At 54.0% G+C, this 23,856-nt stretch overlaps 3 protein-coding genes across 4 annotated transcripts in view; all 3 read left to right on the top strand.

Annotated features, from left to right (window-relative positions):
- The window catches only part of Tcf25 (TCF25 ribosome quality control complex subunit), a 36,560-nt gene extending 28,076 nt beyond the window's left edge, over window positions 1–8,484 (top strand). Inside the window, exons 12-18 of one of the 2 annotated variants that reach the window (XM_090357078.1) lie at window positions 768–927; window positions 3,070–3,157; window positions 3,852–4,010; window positions 5,022–5,112; window positions 5,918–5,997; window positions 7,772–7,844; window positions 8,194–8,484. In XM_090357078.1, coding sequence (XP_090213204.1) covers window positions 768–927; window positions 3,070–3,157; window positions 3,852–4,010; window positions 5,022–5,112; window positions 5,918–5,997; window positions 7,772–7,844; window positions 8,194–8,352 — 810 coding nt within the window. In that variant the 3' untranslated portion in view covers window positions 8,353–8,484. The remainder of the gene's footprint in view (window positions 1–767; window positions 928–3,069; window positions 3,158–3,851; window positions 4,011–5,021; window positions 5,113–5,917; window positions 5,998–7,771; window positions 7,845–8,193) is intronic. The other variant, XM_090357080.1, reaches the window with a different exon arrangement.
- Window positions 8,485–12,671: 4,187 nt separating this feature from the next.
- Window positions 12,672–16,244, top strand: Mc1r (melanocortin 1 receptor). Its single transcript, XM_090357077.1, has one exon. The coding sequence runs from the start codon at window positions 13,569–13,571 to the stop codon at window positions 14,577–14,579; it is 1,011 nt and encodes a 336-aa protein (XP_090213203.1). The 5' UTR covers window positions 12,672–13,568; the 3' UTR covers window positions 14,580–16,244.
- Window positions 16,245–17,390: 1,146 nt separating this feature from the next.
- Tubb3 (tubulin beta 3 class III) lies at window positions 17,391–23,856 on the top strand. Its single transcript, XM_090357076.1, has 4 exons — window positions 17,391–17,492; window positions 20,936–21,044; window positions 21,516–21,626; window positions 22,430–23,856. Exons 1-4 carry the CDS (start codon window positions 17,436–17,438, stop codon window positions 23,503–23,505), a joined length of 1,353 nt encoding a protein of 450 aa, XP_090213202.1. The 5' UTR covers window positions 17,391–17,435; the 3' UTR covers window positions 23,506–23,856.

The raw sequence follows: 23,856 nt of genomic DNA, 5'->3' as shown, positions 1-23,856 counted from the left end.
TTCACTAACGGCCACATGGAGAAAGGGCTGGCCTCCCTGCTTTCAGAGCTGAGAGCAAGTTTTAACCCTCAAGTTACTCCAGGTCCCCTCTAGCTGCTGTAGCATCACTCTGCCAATAATGCTGCGTCCCACCCTTTTAATGTCCTTTCGTCTTTATGCAAACAAAATCTTTTTAGATGTGAGTGTTGGGTTTTCTGTATTTCTTTATCCTGAGTTGAAGAGGCACCTCATGGAACCAGCCCAACTATGTCTGCTCTCTGTGGGGATATCTAGCAGCATCTGAGTATCTGTAATCTTTCACTTTTTTGGGGGGAGGAATGGGATCTAGGGTTTGAATTCAGGAGCTTAAGCTCTTGCTTAGCTTGCTTAATCATAGCTGGTGCCCTACTACTTGAGCTACATCTCCACTTCCAGCCTTTTTTTTTTTTGCTGGTTAATTGGAAATAAAGGTCTCTTATCTGTCTGTGCTCGATTCAAACCTCAATCCTCAGATCTGTCTCCTTATAGAAATTCACTTTTTTTTTGGCCTGTCCTGGGGCTTGCACTCAGGGCCTGAGGACTGTCCTTGGGCTTTCTCAAGGCTACAGCTCTACCACTTGAACCACAGCACCACTTCTGGCTTTTTCTATATTTGTGGTACCAAGAAATCAAACCCAGGGCTTCATACATGCTAGGCAAGCACTACCATGAGGCCAGAATCCGGGACAAACTTCACATATTTTTTTCTTCATGATTTTGAGGGCCCAAACTTCATTTCTTCATTCCAGGCTCATCGGAACCTGTCACAGCTCCCAAATTTTGCCTTCTCCGTTCCCTTGGCATATTTTCTCCTGAGTCAGCAAACAGACCTTCCTGAGCATGAGCTCAGCTCCGCCAGGGAAAAGGCCTCTCTCTTGGTCCGGCAGGCACTCACCATGTTTCCTGGAGGTAGGTTCCACACCTGTGGGAGGCTGCAGCAGGCATTCACCAGGTGTTTCCCAGAGGGTGGTGTTTTGCACCTGCCCAGGGAGGTAACTCGCCTTCCTCCAGTTAGATCATATCCAGGTTCTAGCCCTCCTTTGTATTTATATGGCTAGAAATCTGACCAAATAAAAGGATCAGCAGGGGAAAGGGACAAATACCCCTTGAGGCTTAAGTTCACGTAAGGAAGAGACCAGGAAGTCAGCCAGAAGGTACATTGTGTTACATAGATTTTGTTGTTAGGGAGAAAAGCAGAGCAGGGAGTTTGTAGGCCCAAGCCAGAGGCAGTATATAGGCCTAAGCCTGGAGAGCCAGGACAGAGATGTTACTGTGCTAAGCAGACCCACTGGACAGGGTTTTAGTAGCCTCCGTGTGCTCCCTGACCAGAAGGTTAACTCTGTTAACTAACACACTGCCTCTGATCTTAGGGATCCCATGGCAGCTCCTGTGCTTCAGTAGACACACTAAGGCAGGGGGTGGGTCGGGGGGGGCATACATCATGACTAGGTAGCCTGTGTGCTGCACAACAGGACTGAAAGCACTGCACTGTGAGGGCCTGAGCTCCTGACAAAGTTCCACTGTGTTGGCTGTCACTAAGTCAGTGCTCAGCCAGAATACAGCATGTAAGGAAATTTGGACAGGGAGGACAGAGCACTCTGTACACCAGCCACTAACCCAAGCTTGGGCTTCTTCAGGAGAGCATAGGGGCTCCCCCACCATCTGTCTGCCCATAAGTTTATCATATGATTAAAATATCCAGCTACTCACTGGGGGCAGAGAATGCATATCTCTGTCTCACTACAGGTGAGGGTACCAGGAGGTCACAGAACAAGTTTCTACCTCCAGGTTCTGAGGTATCTCAAGGACTGGTGTGAAGAAACCCCAGCCTTTAACTGGAATCTTCAACAGCAATAATTCAGAGTGCTGGTCAGAAACAAGGACCCACTGCCCATCCATCATCCTTCACCCTAAAACTACCAAGTTGTAGGCAGGTACTGGTGGCTCATGCCTGTAATCCTAACTACTCAGGAGTCTGAGATCTGAGGACTATGGTTTGAAGCCATCCTGGGCAGAAAGATCTATGAGTGTCTTTCTTTTTTTTTTTTTTTTTTTTTTTTTTTTGCCAGTCCTGGGCTTGAGCTCAGGGCTTGAGCACTATCCTTGGACTTTCTCAAGAATAGCACTCTACCACTTGAGCCTCAGCACCATTTCTGGCTTTTTGCTGTGTATGTGGGGTACCAAGGAATCAAACCTAGGTCTTCGTGCATGCTAGGCAAGCACTCTACCACTAGACCAAACTCCCGGCCCCTATGAGTGTCTTATTTCCAGTTAACTACCCCTACACTAGAACTGGGGCTGTGGCTCAAAGAGTAGTGCCTTGAGGAGCTAGGAGCGGTGGCTCATGCCTGTGATCCTAGCTACTCTGGAGACTAAGATCTGATGATCAAGGTTCAAAGCTAGCCCAGCACAAAAGAACCTGAGATTCTTATCTCCAATTAACCTCTAGAAAATGGGAAGTGGGGCTTGGTTCCTGGGTAGGGTGGTAGCCTTGAGCTGAAGAGCTCAGGGACAACTGCCCAAGCCCACAGACTCCTTTGAGCTAAAGAGCTCAAGGACAGTGCCCAGGCCAAGTTTAAGCTCCATGACACACCAAAAAAAAAAAAAGAGTAGTGCCTTGAGGAGAAAAGTTCAGGGACAAGCCAGTGGTGGTAGGGCTCATGCCTGCAATCCTAGCTACTCTGGAGGCAGATATCTGAGGATCTTCGTTCAAAGCCAGCCCGGGCACTAAAAGCCCTGAGTCTCTCTTCTCCAATTAACCACCAGAAAACCAGAAGTGGTGCTGTGGCTCAAGGGGTAGGGTGGTAGCCTAGAGCTGATGAGCTCAGGAACAATGCCCAGGCCCAGAATCAAAGCCACATGACCAGCAAAAAAAGAAAAGAAAAGTTCAGGGCCAGTGCCCAAGCCCTGAGCTCAAGCCCCACGACCCACCAAAAACTGCCAAATTGTGTCCGTGACAGGACCTTCCTGTGTCCCTTGTGATCCGCCATGGGTACTGGGAGCAAGTATAACGAGGTCAATATGCTCACAGAACCCTCGCTTCTCCTGCAGTTCTCATGCCCTTGCTCGAATACTGCAGTGTGCGACCTGATGCGGCAGTGTCAAATCACCGCTTCTTTGGACCAGATGCTGAGATAAGGTAATGAACGGGGCGTAAGTTCATGGGAGTCCTGTAGACACCGTTCTCCCTCCCTCATGGTAGTGGAAGGGCTTTTAAGTGCTGTCAGCACTGTGGGGTCAGAATTGAACATAGGGTATGGCTCTGGGCATCTGTGCCTTCCATTTTGGCAGCCCTGGGGACAGGAAGCCTCTGGGGGAGCTGGGACTGCTTTCCATATGAGGAAGGCTCTGGAATTCTCATCCTCTATGAGAAAATGTGTTGCCTCTAGCCTAAGACGAGAGGCTCACAAAGATCCTCCTTGTGAGAGTGGGGTTGAGGGTGTGAGGTTGGTTATCGGCATGGGACCAAGAAGGGGGGGTGAGCTTGACATTGGCAGTGTTCCCACATTCTGTGTTGGTGCAGTTTACCTTTGTCAAGTTTCTATCAACTGGGACTATGGGAAGAACATACCATGTGGGAACCCAGCCCTTTCTGTCAGCAGGCTGGCCTTCAGGGACAGCTCCATGCTGGCACAGACGTACACATCTTATTTTCTATGATTCTTAAGTTCCTTATGTGCCTTTCATCCTTGAAGGCCCAGAGAAGCAGAGCTGAGCCTGTGTGGAACACCCCATGGTCCACAAACTGCTTGGGCCTATCTGGACATCCCTTTGCCTATCAGTGGGGTCATACTGGGAAGGGGTCTTTGCTTACAGATACTACTCTCCTACAGCCAGCCCCCTGCCTTGAGCCAGCTGGTGAATCTATACCTTGGGAGGTCCCACTTTCTCTGGAAAGAACCTGCCATCATGAACTGGCTAGAGGAAAATGTCCGAGAGGTTCTGCAAATAGTAGATTCTGGAGACCCTGTTGTGGGGTCCTGTGAGAGCAGGTGAGCTAAGCTGGGCTTTCCAGAGCTTGACTGGGGCACTGGGCACAAGGAGGGTACCCTTCTGGTATCAGCATCTCTTCTGCCCCTCCTTGGGTCACAGATGTGGGGCAGCAGGAACTGGGAGCTGCAAAGGGCAACTCCGGTGAGGCTTGTAGGGGCAGGCATGTGAACTGCTGCCTGTCGGCTCTGGAGGGTCCTAGGGTGAGCAGCTGCCTCTACTGTCTGCACAGAATGCTGTGTGATACAGCGTAGTCTCGTGATTTTGTGTAGTTTATTTTGACCATGAGCTTTTTCCCACACTTGTGACAGTTGTCAGTCTCACCATCCCCCTCCAGGAAACCATTCAAGCCAGCAGGCACCCAGAGGTAATCATGCTGGCCTCTTTCTCTCTTACATGTAGGGATTCTAGTGGCTTAAACCCTGATAAGCTGAGTTTAAGGAACAAGTCCTTGACTATTTGTGCAGTTTATCTAGTCTGTGGCCCTCATTAGCAACCTGGCTCTGGAGATTGCTTCAGCTAGGCCAGCTGGCACACGGAAGGCCTTCTCTGCTTACCACCAGCACTTCCCTGAGCCACCAAGGACTAGAGACTGAGTCTTGAGATGCCCAACTATGTAAGAAAACAAGGCAGTGCCTGGGCTGTCAGCCCCGATAGCCATATAGACACTGGATTGTTCTGAACACTTCTCAAGAGTAGTGCTCTGTGTGCTACTCCCCTGGCCCAGTTCAGCAGGAGGCATGTCCCAGCATCATCAGTGATATCCACGGGCCCACTGTGGAGATGGACATAGTGAACTCTCATGAGCCATAGCTATAGTTACCATCACGCCTGTGTCACTGATAAGGAGTGGAGTTTGTCTTGGAGGTTGCTATTGGAGACCCTACTGCAAGTGAGAATAGGGTACCAGCCTGAGGGAGCCAACTCCTTCCGGGCTGGTTTCAGGATAAGTGAGCGCTGCTTGATTTTTCTTCTGTGAGTACCAGTTATTTGTTTGTTTTCCCTGACCTTAGAAGGAAGGTGCTCTTCCAGCGTGCACCCAGAAACATCCACCGCCACGTGATCCTCTCCGAGATCAAGGAAGCTGTTGCTGCCCTGCCTCCGGTAAGGAAGGGCCCTACAAAGGGGCCAGTCACTTGGGCTCACATACTGGTGTGCTAGGCGGGGTCTGGGCATAGTATCATGGCTTAGCACAGACAGACCTGCCAGGGCTGTGTCTGTCACTGCCCCATGGACTTGGTGAGCAGTTTCTCCAAGGTCGCAGGCAGTGTGCTCCCCTTCAGCCCAGCCTTCCCTGACTTCCCTGCCCCTGGGTAAGACTTTGGCTGCTGCTATCAAAAAATAAACTTAGAGGAAATATAATGGGAGGAGCAGGAAACAGCAGATGGGGTGGCCAGACTATGGGCTGCTTGCTTCACTGAGGGCTTCCATGGATTTCCTGGTTTAACTGTGACCTACCTGCCTTGCTGTATCTCATTACTGTACTACCAGTGTGGTCTCAGGTGCAAGCCTCCCCTCCTGGCCAGTAGAGTGTGGTGCTGCAACTCACGGGCTAAGGATGGTCCATCTGACGTGCCAGCAGTTTTGTGTGAGAGACCAGCTCTGGCCACTGGCCTGGGGTCCCGGTTCACCACGGTCACACCACTGCTGACACTGGTGTCTGCTTTCTCCACCCCATCGTGTGGGACAGGATGTCATGAACCATGACTGTGCCACCTCCTGCTGGACAGGAGGCTCCACTTCCCCCACTCCCACCCCTGAAACTTCTTGGTCCAGAACACAGGCATTTCTGCCAGACATGTGGCTGCCTCCTGCTGGACTCCTGCAGTCTAGGTTGGGAGCAACTCCCTGCTGGGAAGACAGGGCTCCCAGTGTGCTCCAGTATCTCTGTTTTGTGTCCCTTCTGAAGGATGTGACCACGCAGTCTGTGATGGGGTTTGACCCTCTGCCGCCCCTGGACACCATCTACTCCTACGTCAGACCAGAGAGGTACCTGCTCCCCGCTTTGCTGTCACGCTTGCACAGACCTAGGTCAGGGCTTGGAGGTGCTTGCCACCCTGCAGGAGACGGAGAATCAAACACAAGCATTCAGAGAGCCATCCCAACATCTGAGCTCTTTCCTGTTGGGTTCAGTAGCAAGTAGGAGAGATACAGTGGGAAGCAAAAGAAGAAACAACCTCTGGAGTGATATGAGGGGTGGATGTGACCAAAGTATTTTCTATGCATGTGTGGGAATACCAGTGATGCCTCACTTTGTACAATTCATAGGTAGTTTTGTGCATATGTGAGCGCATGTACACATACACACACTGGGATTGGGTCTTGAACTCAGGGCATCGCACTTTGAGCTTATTCATTCAAGGCTCTACCACTTGATCCATCCCTCCAGTCCAGCTTTTCTGCCAGTTAATTGGAAATGAAGTTTCATGGATTTTTCTGCTCAAACTAGCTTTGAATCACAATACTAAGATCTCAGCTTCCTGAGCAACCAGAATTGCTGACATGAGCTATCAGCCCCCAGCCAATATACACTTTTCAATTCAAAAAAACTTTAAAATAAACCACCTGTGCCCTTGTGCAATGGGCACACGATCAAAACTTCAATGCCAGCCTATTGAGTGTGTGACAGGAAGGAACACATCCAGGCCAGGAAGCAGCAGTCACCTGACTTATGGATTAAGAACATGTGCTTTGGCCAGAGGATGGGGCTATTAATCCAGCAACAGTGTCGTCATGTGCAAAAGCCCTGTGCCCAGAACTAAGTATAGGCCCACAGAGTGTTGCAGTAACGCCTGCATGGCTGGGCCGGCAGAACCAGGATGAATCACTTCAGAGCCTGATTGGTGAGCTGCTCATTTGTGTATGGCAGCTTTTGGAATCTAGGTCATGAAGGGCTTCTTTGTCCCTTCCTCCCAGCCTTCAAAATCAAGTGACTACCTCACTTGACACATCCCCATTCACTCCATCTTCAGTAGTCCCAGAAAGGCTTTCCTGCCTCAAGGAATATGCTACCATAATGACCATGTTACCCACTGAGCTCTTTTATAAAATTTGACTGCAGACCAGGGGTGTGGCTCAAGTGGTAGAGCCCTTGCCCTGCAAAAAAGAGGCCCTGAGGTCAATCCCCAGTACTACAAAAAAGGAAGAGAAAGAAAGAAAAAAAGAAAAAGAAGAGAAAGTAAGTCTTGGACTGCATGTTCATGAGGAAATCATCCCAATTAAATTCTCTAGTAGATGAAAATGAAATGTATTATGTGTCATGGTTCAGACACCCCTGATGGCTGATGTGGCGTGGCCCATGTAACCCTTCCACTCTGCCCTCCCTGTGTGCAGCAGGGCTAGCTTCAGACCACCTATCACCAGCAGGACCCTCCTGCACCATCCTGGTGTCTCTTGCCTTCCTTTTTATGCTGCCGAGTGCTCTCCTTGGCTTTTACCTGCTACGAGAGCATTGGAACCACACATCTTCCTGAGCCAGGAGTCTAAGCTACAGCCACAGCAGCCTGACTGTGGTCACTTCCTTTTTTCCATGTGGTTCGGCCGGCCAGGCTGTGTAAAGGGCCAGTACCCCAGATACCCTTCTCTCTCTCCCTCATTGTCCCACCTGACCTGGTCACTGTGACCTGTCGTAGGGCCAGGTCTTCCGCTCCAGTCAGCGGCTGCCTGTCCCCACCAATTGACGGGACTCTCACAAGCTGGCCTGGAACGCCACAATGTCTGTTTAGTTTTGTTCCTGATCTTCCTTGACTTTCTCTTCTTTCAGGCTAAGTTCTATCAGCCATGGAAACACAATTGCTCTCTTCTTCCGGTCATTATTGCCCAATTATACCACGGAGGTAAGTTGAACATGTCTTGTAGGTACAGACATGTCCATGGGTGAGGCTAGTGTCGTGACATACAGGGATTGGGTAGAGCTGTGGGGAGATCTTGCCCCGAGGCTGCAGTTCTCATAGGAAGTAGAAACTTGGCTTTCAGAAGCTATGAATGTTGTGAGGCAGTGTAGCTGGTGGACCCCACGGTCCAGGGTGTGGATTGAATATGTGTGTTTTTTTTCTTTGCCAGGGATCTAGGTAGGGCCAAGTCCAGTGCCAGATTATTGACTGCCCTAGGCTTTATAGACACCCCGTATTTGGGTCCCAGGTCCTACCACAGGCAGTCCCTGCTCAGACATGTCTTACTGTGCAGGGGGAAAGACCGGAGGAAGGAGTGGCTGGTGGTCTGAATCGAAACCAAGGCTTAAACAGACTGATGCTAGCCGTTCGTGACATGATGGCCAACTTCCACTTCAATGACCTGGAGGCTGCACGGGAGGACAACCCTGAGGGAGAGGGAGATTGGGACTGAGCTGTCTGCAGATGCCGTGCCCAGTGCTCCGTAATCATGTTCCTGACTCCCTTTGTCTGAATTGACTGATTCCCTGAGTAGGATGGCTGGCCTGCATCTTGTTCTCTTGTAAATATAAATGGACCGCGCTCAGCTGCTCTGGGTGAACTCTCCTTCTGGAGCCCTGAGGCTCTGTCAGCATTCTGTCTCTAGAGCAAGTCCCAGGGACAAGGCGGGGCCCACTCCCAACATTTGGGATTCAGTGGGTCTCCATGCAGGGTCCCCTGCCCTGACGTGCTTTGTCTTAAGGGCTGGTACAGCAGACAAGCAGACACACACAGCTCTCGGGACTGCTCCATTTCTCCTAAGCAGCTGGGGGCCAACATGTTGGAGTATCCCATCCAGGTGCCACAATTTATGGGGAAAAGTAGGGTGGAGGCCAGGCTGTCCACAGTGTTTTCAGTGCTGGGGATGGAACCTAGCACATGCTGTACAATGGAGCTATACCTCTGACCTAAACTATTATGGAACTTGGGGCCAAGAGTTTGGCCTAGTGGAAGAGTGCTTGCCTAGCATGCATGAAGACCTATGTTCAATTCCTCAGTACTACATACATAGACAAGTCAGAAGTGGTGCTGTGGCTCAAATGGTAGAGTGCTAGCCTTGAAGAAAGCCCAAGCACAGTACTCAGACCTTGAGGTCAAGCGCCAGGACTGGCCAAAAAAAAAAAAACCTGTTATGAAATGAGTGCCCAGAATTGAAGAGAAGATAGAGGAACAAGTTTTAAGAGGAAGATTGTCCTGGACCGATCAGGAGTACACAGGGCAGGGCAGAGATAAGAGATGTTTAATGGGAGGGCAGCCCAGGAATGAGCTTGCTGCTCTAGGGCCTGGCTGAGCTGGCCACTCAAGGAGCACCACCATACACCTCAGGCACTGGCCTCAGTAGGATGAGGTGAGGAGCCTGTAACTCAAGCTGCTTCTGGAAGGATCCCAGCCAAGGCTACAACCTAGCAGGCATCTCACTGGCAGCCCTTCCTCGCACCATAGGCAGCAGGTGGGGCAAAAGGCCCCACCTGAATCCTTGATTCAGCCGCCTCCATCTGTCCGATTGTCTCTGTGGATGGCTGGTAGCTGGTGGGACTGGGTACCTGACAAGTGCCTGGCACCTGCTCCCTCTTGAACCCTCAGCCTCCCTGGAAGGCTGTGTGCTCAGAGGTGGACTGCTGACCAGTTGCCATGTACTGAGACATGGTGAGCACATAGAAAGAAACCTGTTTGCCATCTCCAGGTGTGGCGCTGGGAGGCAGAATGATCTTAAGACATGGTGAGAAGTGGGGCTGGCCTCCATGGGAGCCCAAGTGGTAGGTTTGTGCAGCTGGGACCCTGGACTCCTAGGAGAAGCCGGTAGGGCCAGTAGGGGTCTGCCCAAGCAACAACACTCATCTCAATGGGGTTTTGCAGAATGAAGGCAGCTACCAGTTCTGCAGAGGCTCCTGTATCCTGTCTGCATGTGAAGATGTGGTATGGCCTGAAGTCTGCTCAGGAACCAGGTGCACAGCCAACAAGCCAAAAAGGCTCCATTCAGTAACTCATGTCAGGTGGAAGACAGTGCCACAGACTGCCACAAAAGCTATTGGTGCCCCCCTCCCGCCCAGTGGTGATCACTTGAGGGATGTTAAGATGGGAGTTGAAATTGAGTTGTATCAGAAGACAGTGCCACAGACTGCGGCAGAAGCTCCTGGTCCCTCCATTCAGTAGTGATCACTTCGGGGATACTAAGATGAAATTCAGTCAGTCTAGGCATGTAGTTTCATGTGATGCTCATGTTGCCTGCTGTTTCCCCATCCACAGCCAGCCAAAAAACTGACTGTTCATCTTAGCTGTGCTTTTCTTCCCATGAGGCACCTGACAGGTGTAGCCTGTGGGATCCGGAGCAGGGAGTCCCCAGGCAGAGTACCCTGTTTCCGGTGTCCATCAGCCGATGCTTGCCAGAGGAAGGATGTGGTGGCCTCTGCCAGAGGCCAGATTTTCATGCCCTTTGAAGTCAGGCTGCAGGGCAGGGTGAGTGATGGGAGTGTCCATCTCAAAGGCCTCATTGTGGAGCTGGAATACCAAGATCCCTGGAATGCTGTGGAGCCAGAAGCTGGAGCAAAGGGTTGCTCCCTGCTGATGCCACAGGGGTAGGTGGCCTGCAGCTGCCAGTTGTGCCAGCCTCTCCCATTGTGATCAGTCCGCCCTCCTCAGCCATGCTCCACCACTGTGTCAGTCCTGGGGCGGCCCTTCTCACTTGGCAGTTCTCAGCCAGGAGCACAATAAGGTGGTAGTGCAGGGCTGCCTACCATACCAGCTATTGTAGAGGCTTGGGGCACACTACAACACTACAACAGAGCATTACTCTTTATAATTTCTCTGACAGACGGGGCCAGAGAGAAATGGGTCTACCAATGAGGAAAGTGGGTGGCCCAAATCTAAAGGTGAGGGTTAACTTCTGACTGGTTCAGGTCCACTACCAAGTGTCTCCCCCTGGAAGATACACAACAGCAGCACTGTGTTGTGGAAGCCTCCCGAAGGTCCAGCACAGTCCATGTCATATAACAAGTGTGACATGACCTGAAGGTTGGGGGGTTAAATTTGTTTTGAATCTTGAACTTAGGGCCTCACACTCATTTCACTTTTTCACTCACAACTGATACTCTGCCCCTTAAGCTGTGCCTCTAGTTCTGGCTGTGTGTGTGTATATATGTGTGTGTACATGCATGTGTGTGTGCACGCATTAGTCCTGGGACTTCAACTCAGGGCCCAAGTGTTGTCCCCCCCCCCTTTTTTTTTTGCCAGTCCTGGGGCTTGAACACAGGGCCTGAGCACTGTTCTTATGCTATCTTAAAGCTAATACTCTACCACTTGAGCCACAGCACCACTTCCAGCTTTTTCTTTTTTTTTTTCTTTTTTTCTGCTCCTCCTCCTCCTCCTCCTCCTCCCTCCTCCCTCTTCTCCCTGAGCTCTTTAGCTCAAGGCTACCACCCTCCTCTTGAGCCAAGCCCCACTTGCTGGTTTCTAGAGATTCATTGGAGTTAAGAGTCTCAGATCCTTTTGTGCCCAAGCTGGCTTTGAACCTTGATCCTCAGATCTCAGCCTCCTGAGTAGCTAGGATTACAGGTGTGAGCCGCCATGCCCAGCTGGCTTTTTTCTGTATGTGTGGTACTGAGGAGTTGAACCCACGGCTTTGTTCATGTTAGGTAAGGACTCTGCCACTAGACCACACTCGTGGCCCATTCCTCAGTCTTTTTCTCAAGGGTAGCACTCTACCACTTGAGCTATAGCACCACTTCTGGCGTTTTCTGAGTCATTTGCTGGAGGTAAGAGTCTCATAGATTTCTTCCCTGGCTGGCTTCAGACTGTGATCCTCGGATCTCAGCTTCCTGAGTCACTAAGAATACTGGGGGTGAGTGAGTGCCTGGTCAGTCTGCTGCTTTTTTTTTTTTTTTCCTGACTGCTACATTGTCCAGGCTGGCCTTGAACTCAAGATCCTCCACCCTTAGCTTTCTTAGTCTTGGGACTGCAGTCATGTGCCACCACACCTGACTGTAAGTTCTGTCACAAGGGCAATATGTGTGAGTTGGGAAGTAAAGCTGTAGGGGGTGAGGGGTGGTCTTCAGTAGTGTGTGGGTTCTGAATGACCACCACCAGCCAGAGTGCATCAGGCAGCTGAGTCTAATACTAAAATCACAAACACGAAAGTTTTCAGCACACTAACCACCCTCCAGCCTGGCTCTGGCTCCAAGTCAGCTGCCAGCTTGTCTTTGGTCTCTTCACCACTTCACTCTCTCCTCTAGCTCCTCAAAGAAGTTACCATCATACAGATGCTTCAACAATGAGGAAGCACTAGAGTACCCCAGTACCCCAGAGTGAGCATAGCAGAGGCCGGGGCTCCCTCTGCCCCTTCCACCAACCACTGTGAATGGCCTGCTTGCAAGGCAACACGTGGAGATGCTGGCCCACTGAAACGAGACAGAGGTCTGCCCTGATGTGGTTCCTGGCTTCAGGGCCTGCATGTTGTCAGCAGCAGGAATGGGGCACCACAGGGAAAGGCAAACAGCTGCATCCCAGGAACCTTGTGAGGCTAAGCAAGAGGTGGTGTGACTGCCAGGGCCAGGTGGACAAGCTGGTCAGCTCCCCAGATGCAAGAGCCCACCCCCACACCCTAGCAGTGCAACCAAGGGGGGTTGCTGATGCACTGCAGAAAGGCAGAGCCCTGAAGGGGCTGCAGGGGTTCTGAGGGTGCTATGGGTACCATGAGCACCCCCCCTCCCAAGGGCTCTCAAGTCCACCTGAGAAGTGGGGTAGGATGCTCATCATATCTGCCCTGGCTGTGGCCCTGCCCCACTTGTATTTCTTTTACAGTTTAACATCTTCCCTGGTCCAGGTTCCCAGTCTTCCCTGAATTGTGTTTGCTGACCTGTGTGTACCTACCAGCCTGGAATGGTGATGGGAGTGGGGCTGTGAGTGCCCAGTCCACACAGTGGTGATGGTGCCTCAGTCGTAGCAGCCAGGGAGAAGGAGGAATGAAGGAAGGATAGCCCCCTGAGAGGCAGTGGGTCTAGAGGAGGCTTGGGAATGTGGTAGAGAGAAGCACAGCCAAGTTCTAGGGAAGCCTGGGTACCTAGAAGACAGGCCAGGCAGGGGCTCAGATGCCAGGCCAGGGAGAGGTCCTTCCTGTCGTCAGGGGCTCTGCATGGAGTGAACTGCTGTGCTATGTACAGGAGCCTAGAGCCATTTGTGGGGTGCTGCAGTGTTGCTCACTGCCCCCCCCCCCTTGTCCCAGCAGACACATCCTGAGTGCACTCCCATCATGTGGTCATCCTCAGAGGGCGGGGCCCATGTATAACTTTTTGAAGGCAAAGAAAAGCTCTATTCTTCCAGGACCTCAGCCCTCCTGGCCCAAGAGGCTGAGAAGAAGCAAGAAGCTTAGAAATGTCCCATCCTGAGCCACCTCCAGGGAGGAGGAGAGGGTAGTCCAGGGTCGAGTTTGTTCACACAGGCAGCAAGAATCCATGAGCAGAGTCCACACTGCAGAACTCGGGGTCTTGACCGGCAAGTATCTAGACTCGGTCTATGCCATTCCTGGGCTGACCTTTCTGGTCAGAGAGAGGGTGAGTGAGTGCAAATCTGGGGGTGCTTAGATGGAACTGGGCGGCAGGTGTGGAGACTTCTGGGCCTTTCTGATGACACCATGAAATGAGCAGCCCTCCTGGAGGGGAACGCCAGCTGGAACCAGAGCCTGCTTCACCCCCTCCTATTTCCCTGGTCGGGACTATGCCCACACAGGGTTCTCTCAACTCTACCCCTACAGCTACTCCTCACCTCAGGCTCTCTGCCAACCAGACTGGACCCTGGTGCCTGCAGGTATCCATCCCAGACGGACTCTTTCTCAGCCTGGGGCTGGTGAGCTTGGTGGAGAATGTGCTGGTAGTGATTTCCATTGCCAAGAACCGAAACCTGCACTCGCCCATGTACTACTTCATCTGCTGCCTGGCCTTATCTGACCTTCTTGTGAGTGTAAGCATTGTGCTGGAGACCACTGTCATCTTGGTGCTGGAGGCAGGGGTCCTGGCCACCCGGGTGACTGTGGTGCAGTGGCTGGACGAGGTCATCGACGTGCTCATCTGTGGTTCTATGGTGTCTAGTCTCGGCTTCCTCGGGGCCATCGCTGTCGACCGATACATCTCCATCTTCTATGCACTGCGCTATCACAGTATTGTGACCTTGCCCCGGGCACGGTGGGCCATGGTGGCCATCTGGGTAACCAGCATCTTTTCCAGCACTCTCTTCGTTGCCTACTACAACCACACGGCTGTCCTGCTTTGTCTTGTGACCTTTTTTCTAGCCATGCTGGCGCTCATGGCAGTTCTATATGTGCACATGCTCTCACGGGCATGCCAGCACGCTCAGGTCATTGCTCAGCTCCACAAGAGGCAACACCCCGTCCACCAGGGGTTCCGACTCAAAGGTGCTGCCACCCTCACTATCCTCCTGGGCATTTTCTTCTTATGCTGGGGCCCCTTCTTCCTGCACCTCACACTCACCGTCCTCTGCCCGAAGCACCCTACCTGCAGCTGCTTCTTCAAGAACCTCAATCTCTTCCTTGCACTCATCATCTTTAACTCCATTGTTGACCCCCTCATCTATGCCTTCCGAAGCGAGGAGCTCCGCATGACACTCAAGGAGGTGCTGCTGTGCTCCTGGTGAGCATGAGGGGATGGTTTGGGTCTCATAGCCAGGGTGCTGGGCAGGGGGAGATACTGATATCCAGTGTCCTGATCCCTATGGGAACCTAGACAGACAGTCCCTTTCTAGACTTTATTCACTCAATCATGGACTAGGTGAGTTCTAATGACTGCTTGAGACTAGGATGAGAGGGGTGGTGACTCTCCTGGCAAGGACCTCACTGGCAGCAGTAGTGAATGGAGGATTGGGTAGGGTGTGAGTGCTCAAGTACCAGGCACCCAAGTGGACCAGAGCCCTTCCAAGATAGCTCAACCTTCACCCAGTGACTAGACAACACCTACCACTTCTCTTTTCTTTTGCTGGTCATGGAGCTTAAACTTAGGGCCCAGTTGCTGACCCTGAGCTTCTTTTGTCCTAGGCTAGCTAAGATGAAAGTAACCTCTTTAGCACTTGGCTCACAGCTCCACTTCCAGCTTTTTTTTTGGTAGATTTTTGGAGATAACAGATTTACCTGCTGGGGCTGCCTTTTAAACTGTGATCCCCATATCTCAATCTCCTGAATAGCTAGGACTACAGGCTTAAGCCAACTGGTATCTGGCCCTCTCTATTTTTTGCTGCCAGCTCTTGGGGTCTGTACCCTTGTTGGCAGGGACAGGCAGAGTGATGAGAGCTGTGGTGGAACACAGCTTCTCCAGTAAAGGGCCTCTGGAGATCCAGCCATATCTGTGGAGCAAAATTCTGTTTTAGAATGTGAATTCCCTCAGCCAAGGGACTGGACTTGCAGGAAGAACATCCTGAACAGATTTGCCAGAGTGGATGAGGCTGATCCCTCTGGGAGCAAGTTCTAAGGCTCAAGGGAACCCTAACAAGAGGAGACTTTGCTGTTTGCTACATTCATGCCCAGGCAAGTAGCTCCAGCTGTTGGCCTGAACCAGTGACCAGAGCCTGAGGATCAGGGCATGACAATAGTCTGGTAATAAATAAATACTGTATGGCCTCATCCATCTGCCTTGGCTCCTTCCAGAAGTAGTTGGAAGTTTAGTTGGAAGTTGAAGGGCAGGGATGAAAGTTATGAGAGAAGGGAGGAAAGAATCCCAGAAGCGATTGCCATCTCCCTACATCCGAAACCTTCCCCCCAAAAGGGATTTCTAATGCTCAAGGGAAAAGTTTAGAGAGCCCAACTGGGCCCACTATGCTCCTGCTTCTTGGCTTCCTCTCTGTGGCTACAAATGTCAGTGTAGAGCAAGTGGGCCCCTTTCCTGGCCCCATTCCTGCAGCCCTCCAGACAATGGCACACAGTGAGTGGGACCATCATCTTCATTTATTCTGAGCTATGCTGAATGGGGCAGGGTCTGGGATCTGCTCTCTGCCCAGCCCAGCACTGCTTTCTGGAAATGGAGTCAGTGAAGGATTGATAAATCCCCCCCACCCCCTCAAACCCTGTTTTTCTAGGTTCCATACAGATACCAGACAGGCCGTAAGTCCAGCTGTAAACGTTCCATCATGGGCCCAGCAGAGAAGCCTCTGCCTCCCTTGACCTAATGGCTTTTGCATTAACCTCTGCCTCCTTGCTCAGACCCCATAATATTCAGCTCCTGTCCCAACTCTGCCACAGTCTCCAAGCCCGCGCCAAGACTGTGTCCCTCATTGCTGCTCTCTCTCAATAAACAGTCCTCACCTGTGGAAGATCGCGTGCGGCCTGTTTCCTTCCTTTCTCCTCCGTTTTCCTAACAGTGCCTTGCCATCTGGGAAGTAGGCCTAGACCGCTCTGAGGACGGGGGCGGCTCGTTTGTTCCCTAATGGAGTGGCATGTGGGGTGAACTGCCCTGCCTGGTGCCAGGGCCCTTCCCGAGCTGCTGCTTGGGCTCTCCAAAGACAGCAGCCCCGGAGTCGGGCTGCGGCGCCTCCCCCAGCAGGTCTGGGGAATGGCCCGGGCTGTCAGCTCTGGGCCTGGTTCCCGGCAGAGCCGGCCTTCGCCAGGAGCCGGGCCTGTGAGTCAGCGCTCGGCTGGCACCGGGGCCCTCCCCGGGGAGAGCGGTGTGGCCGGCCAGCGCCGTCCCCCTCGGCGTTTCCCAGCACCCTGCCTCCGGCTCAGACCAGGAGGCAGAGCCAGTGTCCCCCGCAGGGACGGCCGGGGCCTCTCGGACACACCGGGGAGGCCCTGGAGAGCGAGGAACCCCTTCTGGGTTCCGAGCCCGCTCTGGGGTCCGGGCAGGCTGGACGGGCCGCCCGTCTTGGGAAGCGCTCGCTGCGGACCACCCCGATCCGTGACGCCGGCCGTCGGAAACCCTTCCTGACGGAGTTGTCACGGGGCACGGAGGGGCCCCGCCACGGCTGCGTCCTGGCGGCCTGCGTGGCCGGCGCCGTGCGCACCGTCTGCGGCGGAGGGCCGCGCCCAGCCCCGCTCCTCCTCCTCCTCCTCCTCCTCCTCCTCCGCGGGCCCTCCTGACGGGCCCTCGCGCGGAGGGCTGGCCCCGTGCCCCGGGGGGGCGGCGAGCGGAGACCCTCCTCACAAAGACCAGGGTGCGGCCCTCGCTTGGGCGGTGCCCTGCAGCCCGTGCGGGGGGAGCCACGCGCGAGCCGCGGCTCCCATTGTCCTCCAGCCCAGGCGGGCCCGCAGACCGGGCGCCGAGGGGGCGGGGGCGGGGCGGCGGGGCGCGGGTGCCGAGGCGGCGGGGCGCGGTGAGGCAGCGGGGCGCGGGTGCCGAGGCGGCGCCGCCGCTCTGCCGCATTCTGGGCGTGGCCAGGGCCGGGCCGGCCGCTGACGTCACCGGGGGCGGGGCCGTGGCTATAAGAGCGCGCGCCGGCGGCCCCCGGGCCTCCGCAGCCCGCCCGGCAGTCCGCTCGCGCCCGCTCCGCCCGCCCGACGCAGCCAGCATGAGGGAGATCGTGCACATCCAGGCCGGCCAGTGCGGCAACCAGATCGGGGCCAAGGTGAGGCCGCGCCCCGCTGCCCTTCTTCCCCGGGCGCCGTGGGCTCCCGCCCCCGGGAGGGGAGGAGGCGCGGTGCCAGCCGCCGCGCCCCTCGCCGCGCCCCTCGCCGCGCCCTCCGCGCGGACCCGGAACAAAGGGATGAGCCCAGTCCAGCGCCCGGCTCGAGAAGGCGGCGTCCCCGCGCTGCGCCCGGACCCCGGCCCAGGTGGCCGCGTGCAGGGGTGCACCTGACGCGCGGGCCCGGCGGGGGCACCGCCAGGACCGGGCCCCCCGTGGAGGTCGTAGCTGAGCCTAGAGCAAGAGGGGCGGTCGGCGGGCGGCTGTGGGTGCAGCTCTCCCCGGGGCCCCTCGGGAGCGACGGGGCGCTCTCCGGCCCCGCCCGCTGCGCTCCCCTTCGCCTCCCAGCCCCACCCTCCCCGTGGTTGGCCCAGGGGTGACCTTGGTCCAGGTCCGCACTCTCCCCGGCCCGGGGGCCGCGCCGCGCCCACCGAGGCCCGGCGTGTAGGCCAGCCCGCCGAGACAAAGCCCGGTGCGGGGCTCGGGGTCTGCGGCCCTGCCCGGACGTTCACCCGCTTGGTTAGCCCGCCTCGCAGATGCTGGGGCTGAGGTTCAGAGCCGCGGCCTCGTCCCCTCCCAGACCAAGGTCGCCCGGGTGGAACGGAGCCGGCCGGCTCGCCCCGCCGGGGTTTGGGTGGGACCCGCCCGGGACCCGCCGCCGCCCTCGGCGGCGGGAGGAGGGCGGGGAGCTTTGTCAGGACCATGGCCAGGGGCGCGGGGTGGCGCGGAGCTGATTCTGGAGAGGGGGGGCGGCGGGCGGGCCGAGGCTGGCCCTGCGGGGGCAGGGGCTGGGCGAAGGCGGGAGGCTGTCACCATGGAAACCAGGCAGGAACAAAAGCTCATTACACAGGGCTAGGGTAGCCCGGCGGCTGGCGCGCACCTGCTCGTTCGGCTGTGGGGTGGAGGTGTCCAGGATGGCGGGGCGGGGCGGGGCCCTGGGGACTCCCTAATCGGTGAGGAGACAGCTGCGGCTGCTTTGTCCTAGGGCCGGGGTGCAGCGATCCAGTTAGCACTGGTGGGGCTGAAGGGAGGGGCCCGGCCTGCCCGCAGCGGGGAGCCTGTCCGACACCTCCCTCTATGGCTTGGGCTGGTGCAGCTGTGAGCTCTAACCAGCTCACGTCAGGCAAAAGCTCAGGCTCTGTGAACTGCAGGACAACATTTTGATATCTAATCTTTTTTTTTTTTTTTGGCAATGAAACGTATCTTGGGGAGGGTCTTCCTTTTCCATGGTGGCAGTCTGGGTGGTCGTTTGTATGAAGCATTTTAGTAGTGCTTCCAGGTAACCCCCAGCTTGGTAAGGTTCCCAGAGACAAACTCTGTATGGGATTTTCTTGCTCAGCATTTGCCTCAGACAGGAAATTTCTTGCCCATTTTTATGCTCCACTATATAGCTGATTGTAGTATCCTCGTGTGTTCTACATTAGGGTGGGGGTGGGTTGGCATTTTCCCTGCCAATCATCGGCAGCAGCCAGTTGGGTAGGCAAGGCAGGGGAAGGTCCTTGGGTGGGGCCTGAATGAACACAATGGGCCACCGGCTGCGTGGCTGCCTGTAGAGGGCGTCTGGCTAGGGGTGGGGTGGGGTGGGGTGGGTAAGACAGGAGCTAACACTTCTGAGCAACCACAGGAGCTCATTAGCAATTGGACAGTTTTCTTTGTGTTAGGATGGAGACATCTTGTGCTACCTGCTTTATGTTTCAAAGGATGTGGTAAGATGGGTATCACCTCCCCGAAAGCAAAAAAAGAAAGAGAGAAAGAAAGAAAAGAAAAGAAAATGCTTAGAAGGCGAGTCATTTGCCTAGGAATACAAATATGTCAGGATAAGTGAGGATTTACAGTGCCCATTCAAAGGAGCAGATGTGACAGAGCTTCCCTCATGGTTCTTTCTGCTAGTCTGGACTCCCTAACTCATGCTCCTCCCGGAGAGGGGCAGATAATCTAGGAACCTTCTGGAAAATGTTTTTAAGAAGTCTTTTGTCTGCACTGAGCTGACTGCCACAGTCCCCTCCCCTGGGCCACTGGGCTGGACCTGGGGCGGGGCCTGCTTGGCATGAGAGCCAATGAGAGAATGTGTTCCCTTCATGCCCAGCTGAAAGGTGGAAGGTTTGATTGTCTGCATGTGGTGTGCGTGCGTGCGTGCGTGTGTGTGTGTGTGTGTGTGTGCACACGCGCGCGCGCATGCGCGTGTATGTATGTCTGTGTACACATATGTGTATGTTGGGGAATAAATACCGTTGGGTCTTCCAAGTTCTCTGAGGGCTGGCATGGGCTTGGAGGGTCAGCACCATGGACAGAGTCTCAGCCCTTCTCTGGCCAGGCTCCTGGGATACACTAATACAGTTTTCTGCAGGGATGCTATTTAATTTTCAAATTTGTATTTAGTTATTTATTAAATATGTGAATCTTATTAGAAATTATTATACCTTCATTAGTTTTTATTATAAAAACCATTGGGTGCCAGTGGCTCGTGCCTGTCAATCCTGAGTAGCTACTCAGAAGGTTGAGATCTGAGAACAGAAGTTCATCCAGCCCAGGTGAGGAAGTCCGTAATACTGATTTTGTTTTTGTGTTATTATTTTTTTTCTGGGGCTTGAGCTCAGGGCCTGAGCACTGTCCTTGGGCTTTCTCAAGGCTAGAGCTTTACCACTTGAGCCTCAGCACCACTTCTGGCTTTTTTTCTATGTATGTGGTACCAAGGAATCGAACCCGGGTCTTCATGCATGCTAGGCAAGCACTCTACCACTAGGCCAAACTCCCGGCCCTATTTTTAACTTTTTCTAAGCTAGCATGCACATGATGAAACTCCCAACAGTACCAAAAGGTCCACAGTGAAAGGAAGTCTCCTAGCCTGGGACATACCCCCAGGCAGGGCTTTCCATGTTCCTGTGAGAGACATCCAAACATAGATGAGCACATGCACACTGTTTCATCATTGCTTTTTTCATTGAGCAATCTTTTTAGCCAACACATGACTCCGACGTACAGGCCCTTTGTTTTTTAAGGCCTTCATACCATTGACTCATCTGGAAGTCATTCCTCCCCTAAGGAGTAAAGAGGAGAATTCTTACAGCCTCAGGAGCCATGTAGCTTGTGACTATGAATGCTTCCTGTCTGCCCAGCAGGGCCTGTGTCTCTACAGGTCTTCTGTCCACTGAAGGGAATTTGTGTATGTGCACATAGATTACAGTCCTGCTTATCACTGTCCTGTGCTGCCCATCCTCTGCGTAGATTAGCTTGCTGTGGTCTCATCAGGGACTATTATCAGGCTCATTGTGGAGACAGGACACCAGAGAACAGAAAACCCTTGTTGCTAGCCTGAGATCACAGGATTAAAAAGAGCCTAGCCATCATCATAGCCTCCTACTGATTCCCTCTCACCATTGCTACAGTTTTGGGAGGTCATCAGTGACGAACATGGCATAGATCCCAGTGGCAACTACGTGGGGGACTCAGACCTGCAGCTGGAGCGCATCAGCGTCTACTACAACGAAGCCTCCTGTGAGCACTTGCCCTTGCTCCCTTCTGACCCTGGGGAGATGGCCCCTGAGTGGGTGGAGTCCTAGGACCTATGATCTTTGGTTGACCAGAAGGCCACTGGCATGACTGGAGATTGGGCATCCAGACTCACACAATAAAGGTGGCAGGTCATTGTGGCAACCACTATAGAGAGATAGTTGAGCATTTTTAATAGCCATGAAGGTTTTGCTTTCCGTGGTACCTGGAACAAGGTGATGGGTGCCTGTATCCTGGGGAATGTGGGTGGGTACAGAGCTGGATTTCCTTGGATGGCTCAATTAGAGGCTATTGCACAACTGGTCTAACAAATTGGGGTTGTATGAACCTGCCCATATAGCCATTTGACAGGAGCTCACCTAAGCCTAGGATTTGAGTCTCAGCCCCTTAGGGCATGAGGTAGAGAGGGAGGCACTGGCTCTGTGGCCTATATCACTGGATCCTCTCTTCCTTCAGCTCATAAATATGTGCCTCGGGCCATCCTGGTGGACCTGGAGCCTGGAACGATGGATAGTGTTCGGTCTGGGGCCTTTGGACATCTCTTCAGGCCTGACAACTTCATCTTTGGTGAGTTTCCCTTGCTCCAAGCTCCAATGACAGGGAAATCTGGCTGGGTAGGGCAAACCATGTCAGCAGATAGGGGCAAGTATCGGCAAAGGGGAGAAGCCAGTTTCTCACTGGGACCTTAGAGGATAAAATGGATCCTTCTATTTTGCTGTTGGATATTGGAGGCCCAGAGAAAGGATTCTGTGTAGAAAATACACCACTCATTTTAAGCATAGTAGGTGTAGAACAATAAGCTGGTGGAATCACCACAGAGCTGTTGGGACAGAAGGAGCGGCCACCAGAGTACATAGCTTATGGCAAAAGATTAGAATGTCCTTGTGCCTAGGTCCTGGTGGCAGGCAGCCACTGAGGCTTACACAGACAGAGGAAGAGTGCCTCATCTCCTCAGGGTCTCAGCACACCCAACTCCAGTGGATGCAGTTTTCAACCTGTCCCAGGTTACATGAAACTCTGAGGTTGCAGTTTAGGCTTCCAGCAGGCCCAGGGAAGGAAAGTGTTCTGGAGGGGAAGGGCTGACCTACACCTCCAGAGCACTCCTGGAAAGCAGCAAGGCTGTGGCTGTTCCCAGATCTTCAGTTCCTATTCCAGAGTCCTTAACACTGAACCACATGCAGCTAGAACCTCAGCAGACCCAACACAACTCAGGGCTGGCCATTGACATGGGAAATACACTTTACATAGGGTGTGCACCTTACAGAGGTACCTGCTTCCATAGCTGTCCTCTGGAGTACTCAGGGTGGCCCAGGTCTTGGCTATAAACCCTCGGCTCCCTCTCTGTCACTTCCTCCTCCTCTCCCCACCAGGTCAGAGTGGGGCCGGCAACAACTGGGCCAAGGGTCACTATACAGAAGGCGCAGAGCTTGTGGACTCAGTCCTAGATGTTGTGCGGAAGGAATGTGAGAATTGCGACTGCCTGCAGGGCTTCCAGCTGACCCACTCACTGGGCGGGGGCACGGGCTCTGGCATGGGCACGCTGCTCATCAGCAAGGTGCGGGAGGAGTACCCGGACCGCATCATGAACACCTTCAGCGTGGTGCCCTCGCCCAAGGTGTCGGACACGGTGGTGGAGCCCTACAACGCCACGCTGTCCATCCACCAGCTGGTGGAGAACACGGATGAGACCTACTGCATCGACAACGAGGCCCTGTACGACATCTGCTTCCGCACCCTGAAACTGGCCACCCCCACCTACGGGGACCTCAACCACCTGGTGTCGGCCACCATGAGCGGGGTCACCACTTCCCTCCGCTTTCCTGGCCAGCTCAACGCAGACCTCCGCAAGCTTGCTGTGAACATGGTGCCCTTCCCCCGCCTGCACTTCTTCATGCCTGGCTTTGCCCCCCTCACAGCCCGGGGAAGCCAGCAGTACCGGGCCCTGACCGTGCCTGAGCTCACCCAGCAGATGTTTGATGCCAAAAACATGATGGCTGCCTGCGACCCCCGCCACGGCCGCTACCTGACAGTGGCTACTGTCTTCCGTGGGCGCATGTCTATGAAAGAAGTGGACGAGCAGATGCTGGCTATCCAGAGCAAGAACAGCAGCTACTTCGTCGAGTGGATCCCCAATAATGTCAAGGTGGCCGTGTGCGACATCCCTCCTCGTGGGCTCAAGATGTCTTCCACCTTTATTGGTAACAGCACCGCCATCCAGGAGCTGTTCAAGCGCATCTCAGAGCAGTTCACGGCCATGTTCCGGCGCAAGGCCTTCCTGCACTGGTACACCGGCGAGGGCATGGACGAGATGGAATTCACAGAGGCTGAGAGCAACATGAACGACCTGGTGTCCGAGTACCAGCAGTACCAGGATGCCACAGCGGAGGAAGAAGGCGAGATGTATGAAGATGATGATGAAGAGTCTGAGGCCCAAGGCCCCAAGTGAAGCCACTTGTAGCTGGAGTGTGGAGCCCACTGTCGGCTAGGGCCAAGACAAGCAGGTCTGTCCCTCAGAGTCATCGAGCCGCTGACCCTGCCCCCCGGCTTTGCTTCCCACCAGCTTGCCATGGCATCACAGGGCTCCCCTGGCTATGTCCCTCAGGGTCACGGCCATCCCCACCCAACTTGAGTCCCTTCAGCTCTGTCTTCCCCACATACGCCGCCACCTCCTTGTTTGTGTTGCCCATTGTCTCTTGGTTTTATTGTGGCTCAAGCCTGATGTTTTATAGCTTTTTTTTTTTTAAACTGGTGTATGTTTATATTTGGGGGGATACTTAATAAATATTGCTGTCGGATA

The sequence above is a fragment of the Megascapheus bottae genome, chromosome 24 (assembly GCF_031878675.1).
Source record: "Megascapheus bottae isolate mThoBot1 chromosome 24, mThoBot2.hap1, whole genome shotgun sequence".
Taxonomy (NCBI): domain Eukaryota; kingdom Metazoa; phylum Chordata; class Mammalia; order Rodentia; family Geomyidae; genus Megascapheus; species Megascapheus bottae.
Note: the sequence above shows the minus strand (reverse complement) of the source record. Positions and strands in the feature narration are given on the sequence as shown.